Raw genomic sequence first — 17,367 nt, forward strand, 5'->3', positions numbered from 1 at the left:
CAGCTTTGAAATGTGCAGGACTCTTTCAAAGAGGAAGTGCAGCATGGACCCTGGGGCTACCCGGGTCTCTGAGTCCCCCGCTGGCCCCAGGGCCCACGTGGCGTTCCAACTTCGAAATGCGTAAGAGGCCCCGTTGGGGCTCGTGTCCACTTCAGAGGTGGAAGTGCTTAGCATCTAGTCGAGGAGTCAAAGGAAATTCCATCGACTACTCCACCAGCAAATGAATCACCACTGACGTTCCCTAAAGGTAACACGGCTGATTAACAATGAGCCAACACAGTGCTGGAGCTGTAAGCTTTCTCTGCCCTGCAGGCTGAATGCCACTAGGTAACGCTGGCTTCCTGTCAACGCGACACGCCCCCAGCAGGACAGGTAGGATTCTAATGCTCCGTCACTGCACTCCTAGCAGGCGTCAATGTGTCTGTGTGCAGCTTAGCTTGCCCGCTAGCTGCTCCCTTGCACTCCAAAAGCCTGATCCAAAGCTCCTTGAAGTCCCCCTCTGACTTCACTGGCCCCCTCCTTATTGCTGCTTTGATGAATGGGGCTGTGTGTTCCATTCTCACAAAACAGCTAACGCATCCTGACGCACACCGAGTCTTTGCCAATCCTTTCCTCCAGTCCATCGGGAGCAGGGGAGGCGGGGAGCAAGACCCAGGCTCCAGAAAGCATACGGGGCTGTCTTGGCAGATGGTCTGCATTTTTGCATGGCTGGGCACAATTTCAGGGCCTGATCCGAAAGCTCATTGAAGTGGAAAGATTCCCATCGACCGCGGCAGAATTTCAGATCAGGCCTTAATATGAAAGTGCACCCAGGCGGGAAAAAATACAAGTCGCTTGCCAAACAGGTCAGGAGCTCTATGGAATCCCTGCAGTGGAAAGGGGAGATTTGGCTAGGACCCAGGAGGTAGAGCTGGTCTTTCCCAAGCTAAGAGGCAGGTGGGTTATGATCTGTGCATCCACCCCATGACAATGTCCCATTTCACACATGCCTGTAATATATGGCTCAGACTTTTTCCTTCCTGGGATTTATCACCTTGCAGGAGCACTGCGATGGAATCACAACTCTGTATTTTATGGCTACTGATCTATTCTTCTGCTGCTAGTTGTCCATTGTCCACCCTGATGGGATGTTTTATTTCCATCCCCGCCCCTTTCGATATTTTCTCCATCACTTACTGTTTCTCCCTTAATAACCAGCTAGACCTTTCATGCAGAGAGACAACCTGACGAGCAAACACAGGGAATGGGTCTGACGTGCCTCTTCTGCAAAGAGCAATCGGTCTCTGGGCCGGAGCGGAAGGGTACAAAAGGAAAAAACATTGATTAAATGTGGCAGAGGAAAAAAAGGCACTGGGGGAAATTGATTCCAAATGAGAAATAATTAATGATTGTAAGTTGGGGTTGATGGGACCTGAAGGGATGGGAGAATCAATAGGTAGCCTGTGAACCAGACCTAGGGCCCAGAGCACCCATCATGGGTGGAGCTGTGTCCATTAACTACAGAAAAAACTGCCGGCCTTCAGCAGGACTGAGAACTGGCCTGAAGGCCGGTATTAAACACATCCCGGCTGGGGAGTCCATATATTTCCTCTTCATTACCTGGCCAGGGCCCCTTTCAAAGATATTGTGAGCTCTTCAAGATGGTGAAATATCTTTTTTGGTCATGTAGTGCCTAGTGCAGCCGGGTTGTACTTAGTGCCTGGGGCTTTTAGGTGTTACCGCAGTGCAAACAAAATCATAATAGAGACAAATCCATCCCAAAGCAGTTATCACTGAACCTTTGGAGGCGAAGCAGGAGTGACAAAACCAGATTTCATGTTGGTTCTTGTCTCAATCTTGGGTCAAGCAAGGCTGGCCTTACCGTGAAGCGAAATGAGGCGGCCACCTCAGGTGCCCGACTGGGGGGGAAGGGGGGGTGCCACAAGGACCCAGAGTGTAGAAAATTGTGTCTGCTGCTGATGCAGATGTATTCTCTCTGCAGTCCCATGAGAGGAGTAGAACAGGAAGGCAGAATTGAGACCTTTCAAAGTTTTGGCCCAAGCGAGAGGGCATGGGGGCGTCATTTGAGGTCCCCGCCTCAGGTGCCAAAATGTTGTGGGCTAGCCCTGGGGTCAAGCCTCAAATGCTACATCCAAAGAATCCCAAACTCTGGGCCTAGGAGGCACACCCTAGCCTAAGCCTGCGTGGTATTCGTCTTTCTATCCATGTCAGACCGAAAGCCTAGACCTCAACACCATTAAACACAAGAGACGGGATTTTTCAAAGATGCTTTTTCAAAGATTTTTCAAAGATTATACAGAGCTTTGAAAACATCAGCCTGTGGGGCTAACATCCAGATCCAAATGTTGGCATCTGGGCCTGCCTTTCCCTCTACTTCTGTTGCTCCCTGATGAATGAGAACCTCCCAATTGCTAAATGATTTAGCCTCACAGCCTTAGTGTGAAATAGAGGCACATGGTTAAATCCATGGTACAGATGGGGAACTAATCAGCTGACTTTCCTGAGATCATATTAGACACCTCTTCTGATGCCTAAGTGAATGACTTATCAAGACGACCATTCTGTTCGGATTTTAGCTCTCTTTTCTTGAGCTATGAGGGAAGACTGAAAGAATTGGGCTGGTTTAGTTTGGAAAAGAAAACTGAGAGGGGACATGATAGCAGTTTTCAAGTATCTAAAAGGGTGTCACAAGGAGGAGGGGAAAAAATTGTTCTCTTTGGCCTTTGAGGATTGGACAAGAAGCAATGGGCTTAAACTGCAGCAAGGGAGGTTTAGGTTGGACATTAGGAAAAGCTTCCTGCCTGTCAGGGTGGTTAAACACTGGAATAAATTGCCCAGGGAGGTTGTGGAATCTCCATCTCTGGAGATATTTAAGAGCAGGTTGGACAAACACCTGTCAGGGATGGTCTAGACCAGGGCTACTCAACTTTGGAAGCCCCGGGGGCCACAATGATACTCACAGAACATGCTGAGGGCTGCAACTTAAGTGTGATTGCATATATGCAAATAGCTTCTTTCACATTGACGGGCATGAATACAAAGATTAAGGCAAGACTACACAGCACACAGGCCCCTTTAAGTCAGTTCTGCTGATATTAATAAAAGGCAATACTTGCCCAATTTCCCCCCATATGGCAGCACTTTTAATGAGCAATGACAGTCCAGGAATGTAACTACTAAAATGCATATCAACAGAAGACCATTCTAGTGACTATTTTTTTCTTTGGTTCCCACCCGTGGGCCACATGTTGAGCCCTGTGTAAACCCAAACCACACGGTGGGCCACAAACAAACAGGCCACGGGTCTCATGGGGCCCACGGGCTGCGTGTTGAGTAGCCCTGATCTAGATGGCGCTTGGTCCTGCCATGAGGGCATGGGCCAGGACTCCATGGCCTCTTGAAGTCCCTTCCAGTTCTAGTGTTCTAGGGTTCTATATGTCCTTTATTATATTATGTATATTAGGATACACTTTTTTCCAAAGTGAAAAGGAATTTCACAAGGAAAAATGCAATGTTATAGATCAAAAAATGTCAAAATGTGACATTTATCTGAACTTCGAGGTTTTTCTTCTAAACAATATTTGAACACAATTTCACAGATTTTGATGGAAACTGAATTTTCCAATAGAAAATGCTTTTGTCAAAGTTTGACCAGTTCCGGCATGTAGTTATAAATTACACAGAGTGTATAGCGCACACACATACATATAATGTGTCTGTGAGAGAGACAAAGAGAGACACAGAGATCCACTGTTAAGGTTGAGATTTCAAGTTCACAAAAGATAGGAAATGCACATATGATGTTCCTATCAAAACCTGAAATCAGCCCCTGGAGTGTGTGTGCATTACAAAGTCTAGACTCTAATCACACCACTCAACAGCAGTGCTAAATGGCACGTTTGCATTCACAGTCTTAGAAAGAGGAGCATTTTATACATCCATAAGTTATGTGCACCGGCTCAAAAGAGGAGAGGAATGAAGAAAAATATGCAGATCTATTCCACTGGGTCTTATTATACCGTATTATGTGCTGAATGGCATGTGGATTTACTCAGTGATGCTCTAATGGCACATCCTGTAGTAGTGCGCTCCCACAAGGGGAACGAGTTAAAGGTGAAGTGCGAAGGCAAGTTAAATACTCCAAGCAGGATTCCAGAGAGGGGAAAGCAGATGTCTGTTGTTTACTAACAGAAGCACAGCAATGACACTGCCTCCCTTCCATCCTGAGAATGGGTTCCGCAAGCTTCCTGACTTCTCTGGCCTAAGTACTAACTTCACAACACACACTCAGGGTACCTCTTTACTAGGAAAAAGGTGACAAATAGAGGTTAGGGACCCCATCCGTGCCCAACCTGGTTAATAGCCATTGATGGACCCATCCTCTGTGATTTTATCTAGCTCTTTTTTGAACCCTATTCAAGTCCTGGTCTTCACAACATCCTCTGGCAAGGAGTTCCACAAGTTGACCATCTGTTGCATGAAGACATACTTCTTTTGTTTGTGTTACCCTGACCCTGGTAACCATCCCTCACTGGAGTTAGCCAAGACAAGGCAGTACCTCTGTGAAGACAAGGCAACCTGCAGTTTTCACGTGGGTTCAAGGTCAAGGTAACGTCTACGGAGGAATTCACTTACTCTAAGAACGGCCACACTGGGACAGGCCAAAGGTCCAGCCAGCCCAGTGTCCTGTCTTCTGACAGCGGTCAACACCAGGTGCCCCAAAGGGAATGAACAGAGCAGATAATCAAGTGCCCTGGGGCCCATTCCCAGCCCCAACAAACAGAGGTTAGGGACACCATCCGTGCCCAACCTGGCTAATAGCCATTGATGGACCCATCCTCTGTGATTTTATCTAGCTCTTTTTTGAACCCTATTCAAGTCCTGGTCTTCACAACATCCTCTGGCAAGGAGTTCCACAAGTTGACCATCTGTTGCATGAAGACATACTTCTTTTGTTTGTGTTATCCTGACCCTGGTAACCATGTGAGACAGTGGCTTAGCCAGAAGGGGACGTTAAGTGGTCCCTGACTTCAGATGGGTGGGCAATGATAGGGGATGGGGAAAAGGATCAGGAGACATTGAGCCACTTCTCACCAACCAGCCTGGGAGAGGGTGGGATGTGATGGACACGCTGGTCAAGGGACACTGAGGGTCCTACCTGAAGAGTAGGACGGGACATGAGGCTTATTCTGCTCTGCTAGGTGCTCCTGTTGGGAAGCTGAGTCTCTTGAGCAGGGTCTGGAAGCCTGCCCCACCATGCCAGCCCAGTGCTGCTACTGGGGAATGTGGGGCAGGGCACTTGCCCTGCTGCTCATGGGGTTGGGCAGCAGAGACATGCGCCAATCTGCCTGCCCAGTGTTCCTGCAGTGGAGCGTTGTCGGGGTCTTACAAACCCCGTGCACCAATGACACTCTCTAGCAAGCACGCCGGGTGCATTGCTCCTGTCCTGGAAGAGCAGCGTGGAGCAAGCTCTGTGTTCCAACCCCGCTCCCCAGCAAGAGTGCCAGACCAGCTGAGCAAAACCGAGGCAGGGTGGCGGGGCCTGGGTCATAAGTGGGTGGGCCAACAACCCACTCACACCCCCCTGTGGCTAAGCCATGGATGTGAAAGCTACAAATTGCCTTGCCTTGGCTAGGATGTTTAGCTCACCTTAAAAATATAGTTGCTTTGCACAGGCCTGTGACACCCCAACTACCGCAGGCAAAGCCTGTGACATCATAACCCCCAATGGGGAAATCCCTCAAGCCAACGTTGGGGTTGTGGTAAATCTGCTTCGTGCAGGGAGTCTGACGTGTGGATTTGGCAGGATCCAATGGTTTTCCGCACCGCGCTGATTAGAGAACGTTATTGATTTCCTTCGAGCAATTATGATAATAATGCAATGTTCATACTTTGCAGATCAAAGAGGGGGCGGGGATGGCGGGGAGAGAGGGACAAACAAGATCAGAAGGAAAATTATGAAAAAAATCTATGTAGTGCTGCTTTCACAGTGCCCTTGTGAAACCTGGCCCAGGTCTCCAAGTTCAAGTAAAAGACCCTGGCGCTGCATTTAGTTACTGAGCCTTCCTCTTCATGCTGTTTCATAAAGCTGGTTCCATTAAACCACACAGGGAGGCCTCAATCAAGCACACACTGAAACCAGCTCCAGAGATCCCATTGACTTCAGTGCAATCAGACTCAGACCCTTGGGGATCACGGCCTTCAACAGCATAGTATTAAATGCATTACAGCAACGCATATGCGATTTACACGATGGGTAGGCCCGAGCGGTCTGTTCCCCGAGAGAGGCCCCACTGCACTAGACATAGGCATAGTGAGAGACAGCCCCTGCCTTCAAGAGCTCATGAACAGAAAGGCAGAAAAGAACCATTGTCCTCAGGGGAAACTGAGGCACAACCAGGGAATGACTTGCTCAGGGTCACACGGGCAGGCACTGAGCCCATATCTCCTGCTGCCCCGTTGAGTTCTGGAGGAATCCCCTTATCCAGAATTGGAAGGATTTCAGCAAAGGAGGTGGGGGTAGGCGTAGGATTGGGGGGTGGGAGAGAGGCTAAACATGCTCATGGGTTTATGCGTTCTGAAGATTCAGAGGGGCAGCCGAGTTAACCCCTGAGTTACTGAGTCGCCGCCAGGCCCATACTTAAGGCTCTCAGTACCACTCCCTTTTAACAAGAGCATTAGTAGGGGATGGGAGTCACGTTCCCAGGATGGCACCAGCCTGACGACCTCTGCCCTTTAATTCCCTTTTCCATGCCAGCCCTGGAGGGCAGCTGGCCTAGCTTCCCCCCCCCCCCAATCCTATAGTACAAGCGCAAATTGCTTAAGGAGGCACCATGCCTAGCACCAGCATGCGGCATTTCGCACGTGGCTGCCAAAAGCGCAGGGACTTACGCCCACAGGAACCGGCCCTTTCCGTGGGGCAGTTCTGCAGCACGGGGCAGGGAGACGCTTTCAACGGAGAGAACTCAGGCACCCGGGGCATGAGGAGGCTGCCCTGGAAACGAGAGGAGCTAACAGTACAGTCCTGAGCTGGAGCAGGCCAAGTCAGAAAGGGGGCTCATCTGGTGCTGGGCATGGGCAGGGCAAACCTCGCTAATCCGGCAGGTGGCAGAGCAAACGCCACATATCCAGCACCGGGGATGAGGAAGAGGCCACCTCCCTGCAGAGCAAGCACCCCCCTTGAAAACTCAGCTGCAGCCACACAGAGCTAACATGGCTTTTACAGCCAGCAACGTGACTCCCTATAAGCCCCACATCTGGACGGCCCATATGTATCCTTGACTGGCCCCTTCCCTGGTTATCTTTTCTAGGCAAGCCAAGGATTTCCTGCCCGGTCTGTGGCTCAGCTGGGCTCCGGGATTACTCAGTTGCAGCCTTCTTTCCATTTCCACATTAGCACCAGCACAGGTGGGAATCACAATTTAGTTGGCAATTTTTGCTGATGAGGAGTGGAAGGGGGGGGAGAGGGGAAAAGAACCACACCAGCTCTAGCATTTTCTTCCGTCTGTACTAACTCCTTGGGGGTGGGTCTTCCTTCCTTAGCAGCAGCTGTTCTCCATGCTGCCCCCCTCACTGGGTTTGCAAGAAGCCGGCCTTGTTAAGCCGTGTGACGTAGTGGGGGGCTGTCCAGTGTCCCCCTGTGCTGTGCTCTGGGATTCCCACTGACTCACCCACATGTGGATTGGCCCAGACACCTAGGCCCAGCCTGGGCAGAGAACAAGGCTCTTCCCAGGGGGATAGACAAAGGGAGAGAGACGGAGACGAACACCAGGTATCGGGGGAAGAGTAAGTGGCTGGCTGGGAAACATGAAGGGAACAACCTAAGCTGAGAACTCAGCGTCTGGGGGGCGGGCGATGGATCCCCTAACCTCAAGGGTCTGAGGCATCCTGGCCTTGACTCCTGTAACCACATCACGTCTGTGCTGGGCTGTATCCTGGAGAAGCAATAAACCCTCCCTATTCTACTGGTGGGCGGAGTCCGTTCTTGCTGCTACGGGGGGCAGGATCGAGGGGAACCCCGACTTGCCCTCACAAGCTGCACCCCTTGTCAGCACATGCTAACCATGCCAAGCAGACATGGCTCTCAGGAAACAACCGAGGAGCCATTCGGAGCAATGTGCCTGGCTGCCCTGGATCATTTTCTGAATGGGGAATGACACCGAGTTTGTTGGCGTCATTTAGGTTCAGGTGTTTGTTTTTCTGGTGAAGGAAAACCCCTTAACACTAATCTATTGCAGATCAGCACCCATGACTCCAAGGGCCTGGTCTCTGCCCCAGGGTGCTCTTTTGGGTGGATGGGTGGTGGAGGGTAAAATCTCAATCTGCTTTTCTCGTATCTGCACCACCAGTCAGGACATGTGCCACGTGACACACAAAGAGCTCCAGAGAAAGCTCTGTTTACTAGTCCCTATTGCACTTGTCAACTTGCCTAATCTTTAGGCCACATCTCCACTTGCCATGCTGGAAATCCATCTTCTGACATTTGATTTAGTGGGTCTACTAAAGACCTGCTAAATCGAATGCAGAGGGCACCCCCAGGTTGTCACCTCACTCCTCGCAGTCGCCAAGACGGCACCAACCTCAGTTTAAGGTATGTTGACTCTAGCAACATTATGTACATAGCTGGAGTTATGCACCGAAATCCAACCTTCTGGATCTAGTATAGACCTGGCCTTAGAAAAAATGTCATTTTTATGGCTGACAATTTGGTGAAACCAGCAATAAAAAAGAGCTACACAAATGTAAACAAGAGAAAGCCCCACACACCAACACACACAGCCCTTATGAATGCACAAATGCCCCCGCCCTTCAGCTCAGTCACCCTGAATGCTCTGAGTCTGAATACAACGCAGACACTGAAAAACCGACGGCCGACACTCAACCCTATCACCGGCACCAGGCACCCTCCAAGCCCAGAAGCGTACTTTCCAAGGATCACCCTGCCCAGATGTTCCCAGTTCCTCCACTAAACCGACACACCTGCTGGCCGCCGAAGCTCCGAGGGGTGTTCTTCCTCGAGAGAGCACACCGCGCCCAATTCATCAGCAATAATCACCGCAGCAGGGAGCTCCACACATACCCCCGCTTTCTTCACAGCTTCCGAGGCAATCAAGAAGTCTCCGTTTAGTAGCCACCTACCTGACCAGGTGTCTTCTGATCCAGCTTTTCTCTCCAGTGTCCTCTGCATTTGCTTTACGCTTTCACTGCAACTCTCTTTTTTCACCCCACTTTAAAAAAAAAATCCAACCTCGATCTTAGGGATGAGCAGAATAAAATGTCACTTACCTAAAAGAGAGAGAGAGAGAGGAGAAAGGCAAAGCATTACACACGAGTGCTTTGAAATCAGGTCAGCTTAAAGCTTTGAAAATGCCTCCTTTCCTCCCCCTTCCTATATTTTAATGAAACTTGCTGCTCTTCAAAACCCGAGTCCCCGGGCCCAGCTCTCTCTTCATTATCACTCTTTTGTTTCACATTGTGCCCCTCTGCAGCCCCCGGAGAGGTCAAGGGAGAGAGGCAGAGGAAAGCACATCAGAGACCGCGAGCAGGAAAAACATCAGGGGCTTGAAATAAAAATACATAAATGCACGCAACAGGCTCTTTGGTGTGGCAAAACTGTGGAAGTTAGGAGGTGGGGAGTAATTGTGCTAAGCTAAGTACTTGTATGGCCGTTTGTATTGCAGGACCCGAACGCCCCCGTCATCAGTAACTGGCTTTATGCTTATAACATCTGGATCAGGGAGAGGCGTATTATGCTCATTGTGCTAATGGGAAACTCAAGCACAGGACAGGGGAAGCCGTTTGCCCAAGATCCCTCAGAGAGCCTGCGCCACAGCCAGGGCTCTTACATCACAACCAGTTCTCCTTTCTACTCAGCCGCTCTCCCTGGCGTGGCTACCACAGGACTGAGTCCCGCTACAGGTTGTTTTCCAGGGGACGGGGCTTCCACGACGTCTTTCAGGGCACTATTCCAGGGGCGAATGGACCTCGCCGGTCGGAGATGGTTCCTGGGGTCCCTCCCTCCTCGGGGAAGGCTCCTCACTCACCGTATGTCCAAATGCGGGGGGGTCATGGGACACTGCTCCAGGCCTGCACTTGGACTTGTGAGGGCATTCCCTTGGCTGCTCTGTAAGGGCCACCCTAGCGCATCTGACTGCAAGTGCAGGGCTGAATGCATCAGAACGGCCAGACTGGGTCAGACCAAAGCTCCACCCAGCCCGGTGTCCTGTCTGCCCACAGTGGCCAATGCCAGGTGCCCCAGAGGGAGGGAATAGAACAGATACTGATCAAGCGATCTCTCTCCTGCCATCCATCTCCACCCTGTGACAAACAGAGGCAAGGGACACCATTCCTTACCCATCCTGGCTCATAGCCATTGATGGACTTAATCTCCATGAATTTATCGAGTTCTCTTTTAAACCCTGTTATAGTCCTAACCTTCACAGCCTCCTCAGGCAAGGAGTTCCACAAGTTGGCTACACGCTGTGTGAAGAAGAACTTCCTTTTATTTGTTTTAAACCTGCTGCCCATTCATTTCATTTGATGGCCACTAGTTCTTATGTTATGGGACCAAGTAAATAACTTTTCCTGATTCACTTTCTCCGCACTACTCACGATTTTTTAGACCTCTGTCATATCCCCCCTTAGTCTCCTCTTTTCTAAGATGAACAGTCCCAGTCTCTTTAATCTCTCTTCATAGGCACGTGAGTGTGTCTCCTGCTAGTACCTGGGCCGAGACTGAAATGGTCTATCTGCTCTATGTGCTCTGGGTGCTGAAGTTGCAGGGTGCATTCCCCGCTGTTGTTCGAGATTCTCTAGAGGCAACAGGGTACCAGGTGGGACTAGAACCCACTTTGGTCTCGGGTACCCAGGATATCCCAAAAGGCTGCTGCTGGCCATGTTCTGCTGTGAACCCTGGCAGAAGTCTGGGGAAGACCTGTGATGCCCCTTCCCCATATGTCGCCTTGGGAAGATGAAATGCCCGGCTCCCGGAATGGTGGACCTGTTCCCGGCATGGAGGAGATCACTGGGCGGAGGGAGAGAGGTTGGTCACCTGTGAGAGAGGTGTACAGGTGTGCACGAGTGTGTGCCAGGTTCACACAAGGAGACGTATCTCTCAAGGCCTAAAGATAAATAGGCCAATAAAAAGAACCGAACTGTTCACTATTTCTTTTTACTAGAGGCTCTGTCAGCCTGATGTCAATCTGCATGTTTCTATGATGGAGCTCTGATGGACGGCAGTGGATCTCACTTGGATCCGAGGAATTATACCAGCTGCCCCACATTCAGCATAGGGAAATAGGGACACCTTGGATAAGCTGTGTCCTCACCCATCTTCTTTCTTTACCCCGAGCCCCTGCACAAGCGGCCTCAAAGATGCAGCCGGAGGCCCATTCGCGCTTCCTCTGCCCCTCGTCCGCACACGTTCTTTGCACGCAGGGCGCCCTCCTTCCTTGTGCCTCACAAGGATCCCGTGGAGCGTCTCGCCGAGAGGTTGCCTGTTTAATATGCAGCCCCAGTGCAGAGCCTGCAAACCCAGCCTGTTTCAGTGAATTACCGGCTGATCTTTATAGGGCCATCATAAAACCAAGAGTGGTGACAGCCCAAACTGCTCCTAATCAGCTTCAACTCAAGAGATTCTCACCCCCTCCCGGCACAGGGGAAGCAAATGCACAATTAACTCTTTGCCTGCTGCAGCATCACACTGCAGCAGCGAGATTAGGGAGAGGAGAGAAACCAGCTGACCCAGTGGACTTGGTCGCTGTGCTTTCCTTGGGGAAACTCTGACCTCTGTCTGGAGGAGTCACTGTAGCATTGACTCTCATTTACCCAGGTGTAACAGTAATGTACATTTCTTACAGGTACTGTCCTATCACAACCCAGGTTCCTGCCAGCTCTTTAAATAGCTCCCTGCTGGCGAGTGCCGCAGCTCTGCCAGCTCTTGCTGGAGCTGCACGCCAGGGCTCACCCGCATACTGTCACTGCTGCATTCACCCCAATCTCTCTTCCCGGCAGGCAACACGGGGGAAAACAATAAAACGAAGGCATGCGAATCCAACACTGGAGCAGGTACCACACATGGAGACAGCCTCTCAAACGTATTCAGGGCTCAGTCTGCCATCACAGTCTGGTTAAAACCACAAGGGCCTAAGATTGGGCAGCCAGTCACACATACAGAACGCTGCTGGAGCTAATCTCCAAGTAATGCTAGAGCCCTGCGTGGATACAAAATTGGTGTCTGAATCCATAGCTACAGCTGCAAAAATGATCCGCAGATATCCACCTCTACAGCAGATGTGGATACCCACCGACAGAAAGCAGAGATCTGCAGATTTGCAGTGTTTTAGATGCAGAATTTGTATCCACATCCGTATCTGCAAAAATGAGCTGTGGATATCCACATCCACCTCTGCGGATGAGGATACCCGCAGATGTAAAGGGGATATCCAAGGATTTGCAGGGCTCTAGATAATGCAGTGGCCCTAGGAGCTTTGCAGGCTGAGATTCAGACCTGGAATCACCAGATCTTAAAGCATGAGTCTCCTCTGCCTGACCTAAAGGGCTTGATGCTCCATTAGCCAAAAGGGTAGCAGGCTCAACAACCCCTGTGTGGTCAGCCAACTCCACGTGGGGCTGGGGTGTCACACTGAGCAGCTTACAACTGAAAACGCCAAATACTCCACCACATACTTTCACAGAATCATAGAATGCTAGAACTGGAAGGGACCTCGAGAGATCAAGTTTAGTTCCCTGTCCTCACAGGAGGACCAAACACCATCTAGATGATCCCTGATAGATGTCTATCGAACCTGCTCTTAAATATCTCCAGTGATGGAGATTCCACAACCTCCCTAGGCAACTTATTCCAGTGTTTAACAAACCCTGACAATTAGGTAGTTTTTCCTAATGTCCAATCTAAACCTCCCTTGCTGCAGTTTAAGCCCATTGCTTTTTGTCCTGTCCTCAGAAACTAAGGAAAACAATTTTTCTCCCTCTTCCTTGTAATACCCTTTTAGATACTTGAAAACCATGATCATGTCCCCTCTCAGTCTTCTCTTTTCTAAACTAAAGTCCAGTTCTTTCAGTCTTCCCTCATAAATCGTGCTCTTTAGACCTTTCATCATTTTGGTTGCTCTTCTCTGGACCTTCTCCAGTTTCTCCACATCTTTCTTGAAATGTGGTGCCCAGAACTGGACACAATACTCCAACTGAATCCTAATCACTGCAGAGAAGAGCAGAAGAATGATTTCTCGTGTCTTGCTCACAGCACTCCTGTTAATGCATCCCAGAATCATGTTTGGTTTTTTTTGCAACAGTGTCACACTATTGACTCATGTTTAACTTGTCGTCCACTATGACCCCTCGATTCCTTTCTGCAGGACTCCGTTCTTATTAAACTTCATCTTATTTACCCCCAGCCCATTTCTCCAGTTTGTCCAGATCTTTTTGAATTGTGACCGTATCCTCCAAAGCACTTGCAATCCCTCCTAGCTTCATATCATCTGCAAACTTAATAAGTGTAGTCTCTATGCCATCATCTAAATTATTGATGAAGATATGGAACAGAAACAGTCCCAAAACACACCCCTGTGGAACCCCACTTGTTATGCCCTTCCAGCATGATTGTGAACCATTAATAATTACTCTCTGAGAATAATTATCCAACCAGTTATGCACTCACCTTATAGTAGCCCCATCTAGGTTGTATTTCCCTAGTTTATTGATAAGAAGATCATTACAAGACCATATCAAATGCCTTACTAAAGTCTAGGTATACCATGTCCACCACTTCTCCCTTATCCACAAGACTTGTTATCCTATCAGATTGGTTTGACATGATTTGTTCTTTACAAATCCATGCTGGCTGTTACCTATCACCTTATTATCTTCCAGTTGTTTGCAGATGAATTTCTTAATTACTTGCTCCACTATCTTTCCTGGCACAGAAGTTAAACTGACTGGTCTGTAGTTTCCTGGGTTGTTCTTATTTCCCTTCATGCCAGACAGCTTTGCCTAATGGTTGAAGCTCAGTACTGAGAGCCAGGGGATACAGCCCCAATGGCAGACAGGCTGCTGGGCTAAATGAAACACCAGTCTGATCTGGGAAGGCAGTTCTTATTACCTTGAGATCTTTTTTATTATTTATATTAATATGGTGCCTTGAAACTCCAGTCCTTGAAGCCCCAGGACTGTCAGCGCCACGTGCTGTGCGAACACAGAACAGATGCTGAATTTTGGGCTGAAATCCCCAATACGTCAGAATCTCAGGCTGCAAAAGGATCTGATGTAACATGAGACACATTCATGCAACCCCCTTCTGATGCCCTCCTATGCCCTCACCCCAGTTTAATCCACTAAGAATGGACTTATTCCTTTTCCCTCCTCAGATGATGCTATTGCTGATTTCCCAAGCCAACACCAGACCTGATGGGCCAGCGATTTGATCCTCTGTCAAGGCCATGATTTTGATGCCTAACGTTATTCTATTTCCACCAGAAATTGCTTTCTTTTTTATTATTATTTTCAAGGCTTCCATTTCAAACCATTATTCCTTTGAGAAAAGCTTTTACTTTTGCCCGCATTGCTTCACACTGAGTTTTCCTGTGTATTATTATTATTATTTTTTTTGTAGCAAGAATATTTATTGATTTTCACACTGGGCAAAGAAACAAACGATACTCCGGAGGGGATCTCCATTTCCAGGAGCCACAAGGTTCCTGTCAGACCTCCACACAACAGGATGGGGATTAAAAAGGCAGAAAATCAAGTGGAAGGTCCACCTTGCTCTTCCCATTGTGCAATGGGGCAGAGGCCCAACCACAGGAGGAAATCAGAGACCAGGACCATGCTGTTTCATTCTTCAGTTATTCAAAACGAGGCATCAAATGGTTGATGCAAACAAATCTTACCATGTGCGTAAGGAGCTTGCGGCGGTGAGATGGCATTCAAAATCTCAGATGTTCTGATTGGACACGTCGCTCGCTTTTGTTCTCCAACCAGATCAGGATTCCCACTGGTAATACTCACAATTAAGAATCTAAAGTTCACTCTCTCCCCAGCTATTTTCTACCATCTGCAGCCAGATTCACTACAGGAGAAGCTTATATACATCCGCAGGGCTCCCCAGCCCAATAGCAAGAGCCTGTGTGAAGATACGTCTCCGCCACGACTGCATTACTCTGGCTCTGCACTGCCTCCATCGACAGAAGGGGGGGGTTTCAATTGAGGTCAGTAGCCCACTGTCATGTGGTGTCAGTACCTTGCTGGTTGGTGTGCTTGGGCTGTGGATGACCCCTACTGGCCTCTGTCTGTATGCACGGCCCAGCGGGGGGCACCTTGAGGGCCCCCATGACAGTGACCGAACCGGTCCTACCGGTTAAGGGAAGGGACGGAACAAAGGAAGTGAGTGTTGGGGGAGGGGGAAGTCTTTGGCTGGAAACCATGAAGGAGACAGACTAAGGAGGGGGGCTGGGAGTCTAGGGGCCCAGGCACCCCATCTCAAGGGGTCTGAGGCATCCTGGCCCAGACTCCTGTAGCCGCATCACGTCTATGCTGCGCTATATCCAGGAGAAGCAATAACCCCCTCTGTTCTACTGGCTGGTGGAGACTGTTCTTGCTGCTACGGGGCTGCATGATCGGGGGACCCACGACGCGTTGTCACACCCACCTCTCTGAAGGACCTAACATCACCAAAAAAAAAAATACTTCCAGTGACTTATCTGTGTTTGCAGTCATGGCAAGGTGAAGCTAGCCACATGGGATAGGGTGCAATACTTTTCATAGCCCTGAGCACTGTGACTAGGTCAGCATCAGTTTTAGCTGTAGACCAGGTTATAGCATAGATTTGATTGCAGTTCATGAACTGCAGCCGGGTACCATGCACATGTGGGAGAATCACTTGATCTTACAGGGAACACAAGAACTGCCACTCTGTTCTGAAATGACAAGGCAATTACAGTACCCAGTAATTAACTGTTCCCGCAGATTACTCTGCAGCTATAATGGATGTTACTGGATAAATGGAAGATTAAGGGTCTGCTAATATAATCTATACATATATTTTATATATCTATACATATACATCTTCACAGCATGCGAACAATCACAACAGTGAATCACTAATGGAAGAGAGACTGCAGTAGCTCTGGGAGCTGACAGGCCCCCCTCTGACGGGTGTCACCCCAAGCTTTTCTTAAAGGGGGAGAGCACACAGCCCCAGAGGACTCAGGCAGATGAACCTGTGTATGCCTGAGACAGGGCCGTGCATTCACGGTGAAGACAAAGGAATTGCTTTCTCAGGAAGGCAGTCTTGCTGCTACTGTCACACATGGGGTCATTCCATGGCAGGGCTGATCAAAGCAAAGATGCAATCTGGAGATCAGAGTATCATCTGCGGGCTACTGCAATCTCACTGATTCAACCCTCCACCCCAGCTCCTCATCTTTTCTTTCCTGCCTCCAAATAGCACATACAACTCCTGCCCCCGAACATCAGTCCTGAATACTAGCCTCTCTCTGGAAGCTTGTGGGAGGGAGGGAGAGATCTGTGCCGTTCCGCAGGGGGACCCTACAAAAGTAACGTCCTCGGCCAGGATTGCACAAACACTTGTTAGCCCACCAAACAACAGCCACCTCTGTAGACTTCCAGGAACTCCTGCCCTGCAAGGGGAATTCCACTGAACAATACTGGGCTCCTGTTAAGTCAGGACAGGCAGAACGCTAAAGCTCCATGGCTGAAGGGAAGTCAAGGCAAGCCTCCCATCCCTAGAGCAGCAGTGCGCAATGTGGGTCGCGACCCCCTTGGAGGTCACAGCTGTCTTCCAGGAGGGTTGCAGCGCTGTGATTTGGGCACCTGACATACACGCGGCAGGGGTGGGGGGAGTGGCAGACGAGCAGAGAGGCATTTAAAGGGGCCGCGCTTTTTATTTTTCTCTCAACCAACATTTTCCCGGGGGTTGCGATGCAAAAAGGTTGTGCATCACTGTCCTAGATCAGGTGGTGCTGCACATTACAGAGGGAAGGGATCAAGGTTGGAGTCAGGCAATGCAGGGCCCTGGGCCAGACACATCCGGAAGATGCATGGGGCCTACCCCATACTTCTGAACTGGTACCCTGTGCCCGATGGCAGCGGGGGCAGGATAAGAACGAGGATACCTCCGAGATATGATTGCATCACCTTGAGCAACACGCTCATGAAATATTTTTAAAGCAAATTTTAAACTCCGGTCCTGGCGACTCCCACAGGCAAATCCGAAACGGACCCTTTGTACCTGGGGCTGGCTGATGCCTGTTCAATGGTTTTGTTCCCACTTGAACGGCTCTTTCACAGGTTCGATGTTCTGCTGATAGGCCTGGCAGGACTTTTCACTCT

General features: G+C 49.6%; 1 protein-coding gene across 2 annotated transcripts in view; it reads right to left on the reverse strand.

Moving 5' to 3' along the window:
• Nucleotides 1–17,367, reverse strand: part of LOC102451467 (neurotrimin) — a 740,339-nt gene that overhangs the window by 503,809 nt on the left and 219,163 nt on the right. The window contains exon 1 of one of the 2 annotated variants that reach the window (XM_075909355.2): nt 9,139–9,414. The exons of the other annotated variant lie outside the window; for it this stretch is intronic. Coding sequence (XP_075765470.1) covers nt 9,139–9,187 — 49 coding nt within the window. The 5' untranslated portion in view covers nt 9,188–9,414. Of the gene's footprint in view, nt 1–9,138; nt 9,415–17,367 lie in introns of those variants that run through there. 2 annotated transcript variants of the gene reach the window in all.

Source organism: Pelodiscus sinensis, chromosome 25 (genome assembly GCF_052426305.1).
Source record: "Pelodiscus sinensis isolate ZL-2025 chromosome 25, ASM5242630v1, whole genome shotgun sequence".
Classification (NCBI taxonomy): Eukaryota; Metazoa; Chordata; order Testudines; family Trionychidae; genus Pelodiscus; species Pelodiscus sinensis.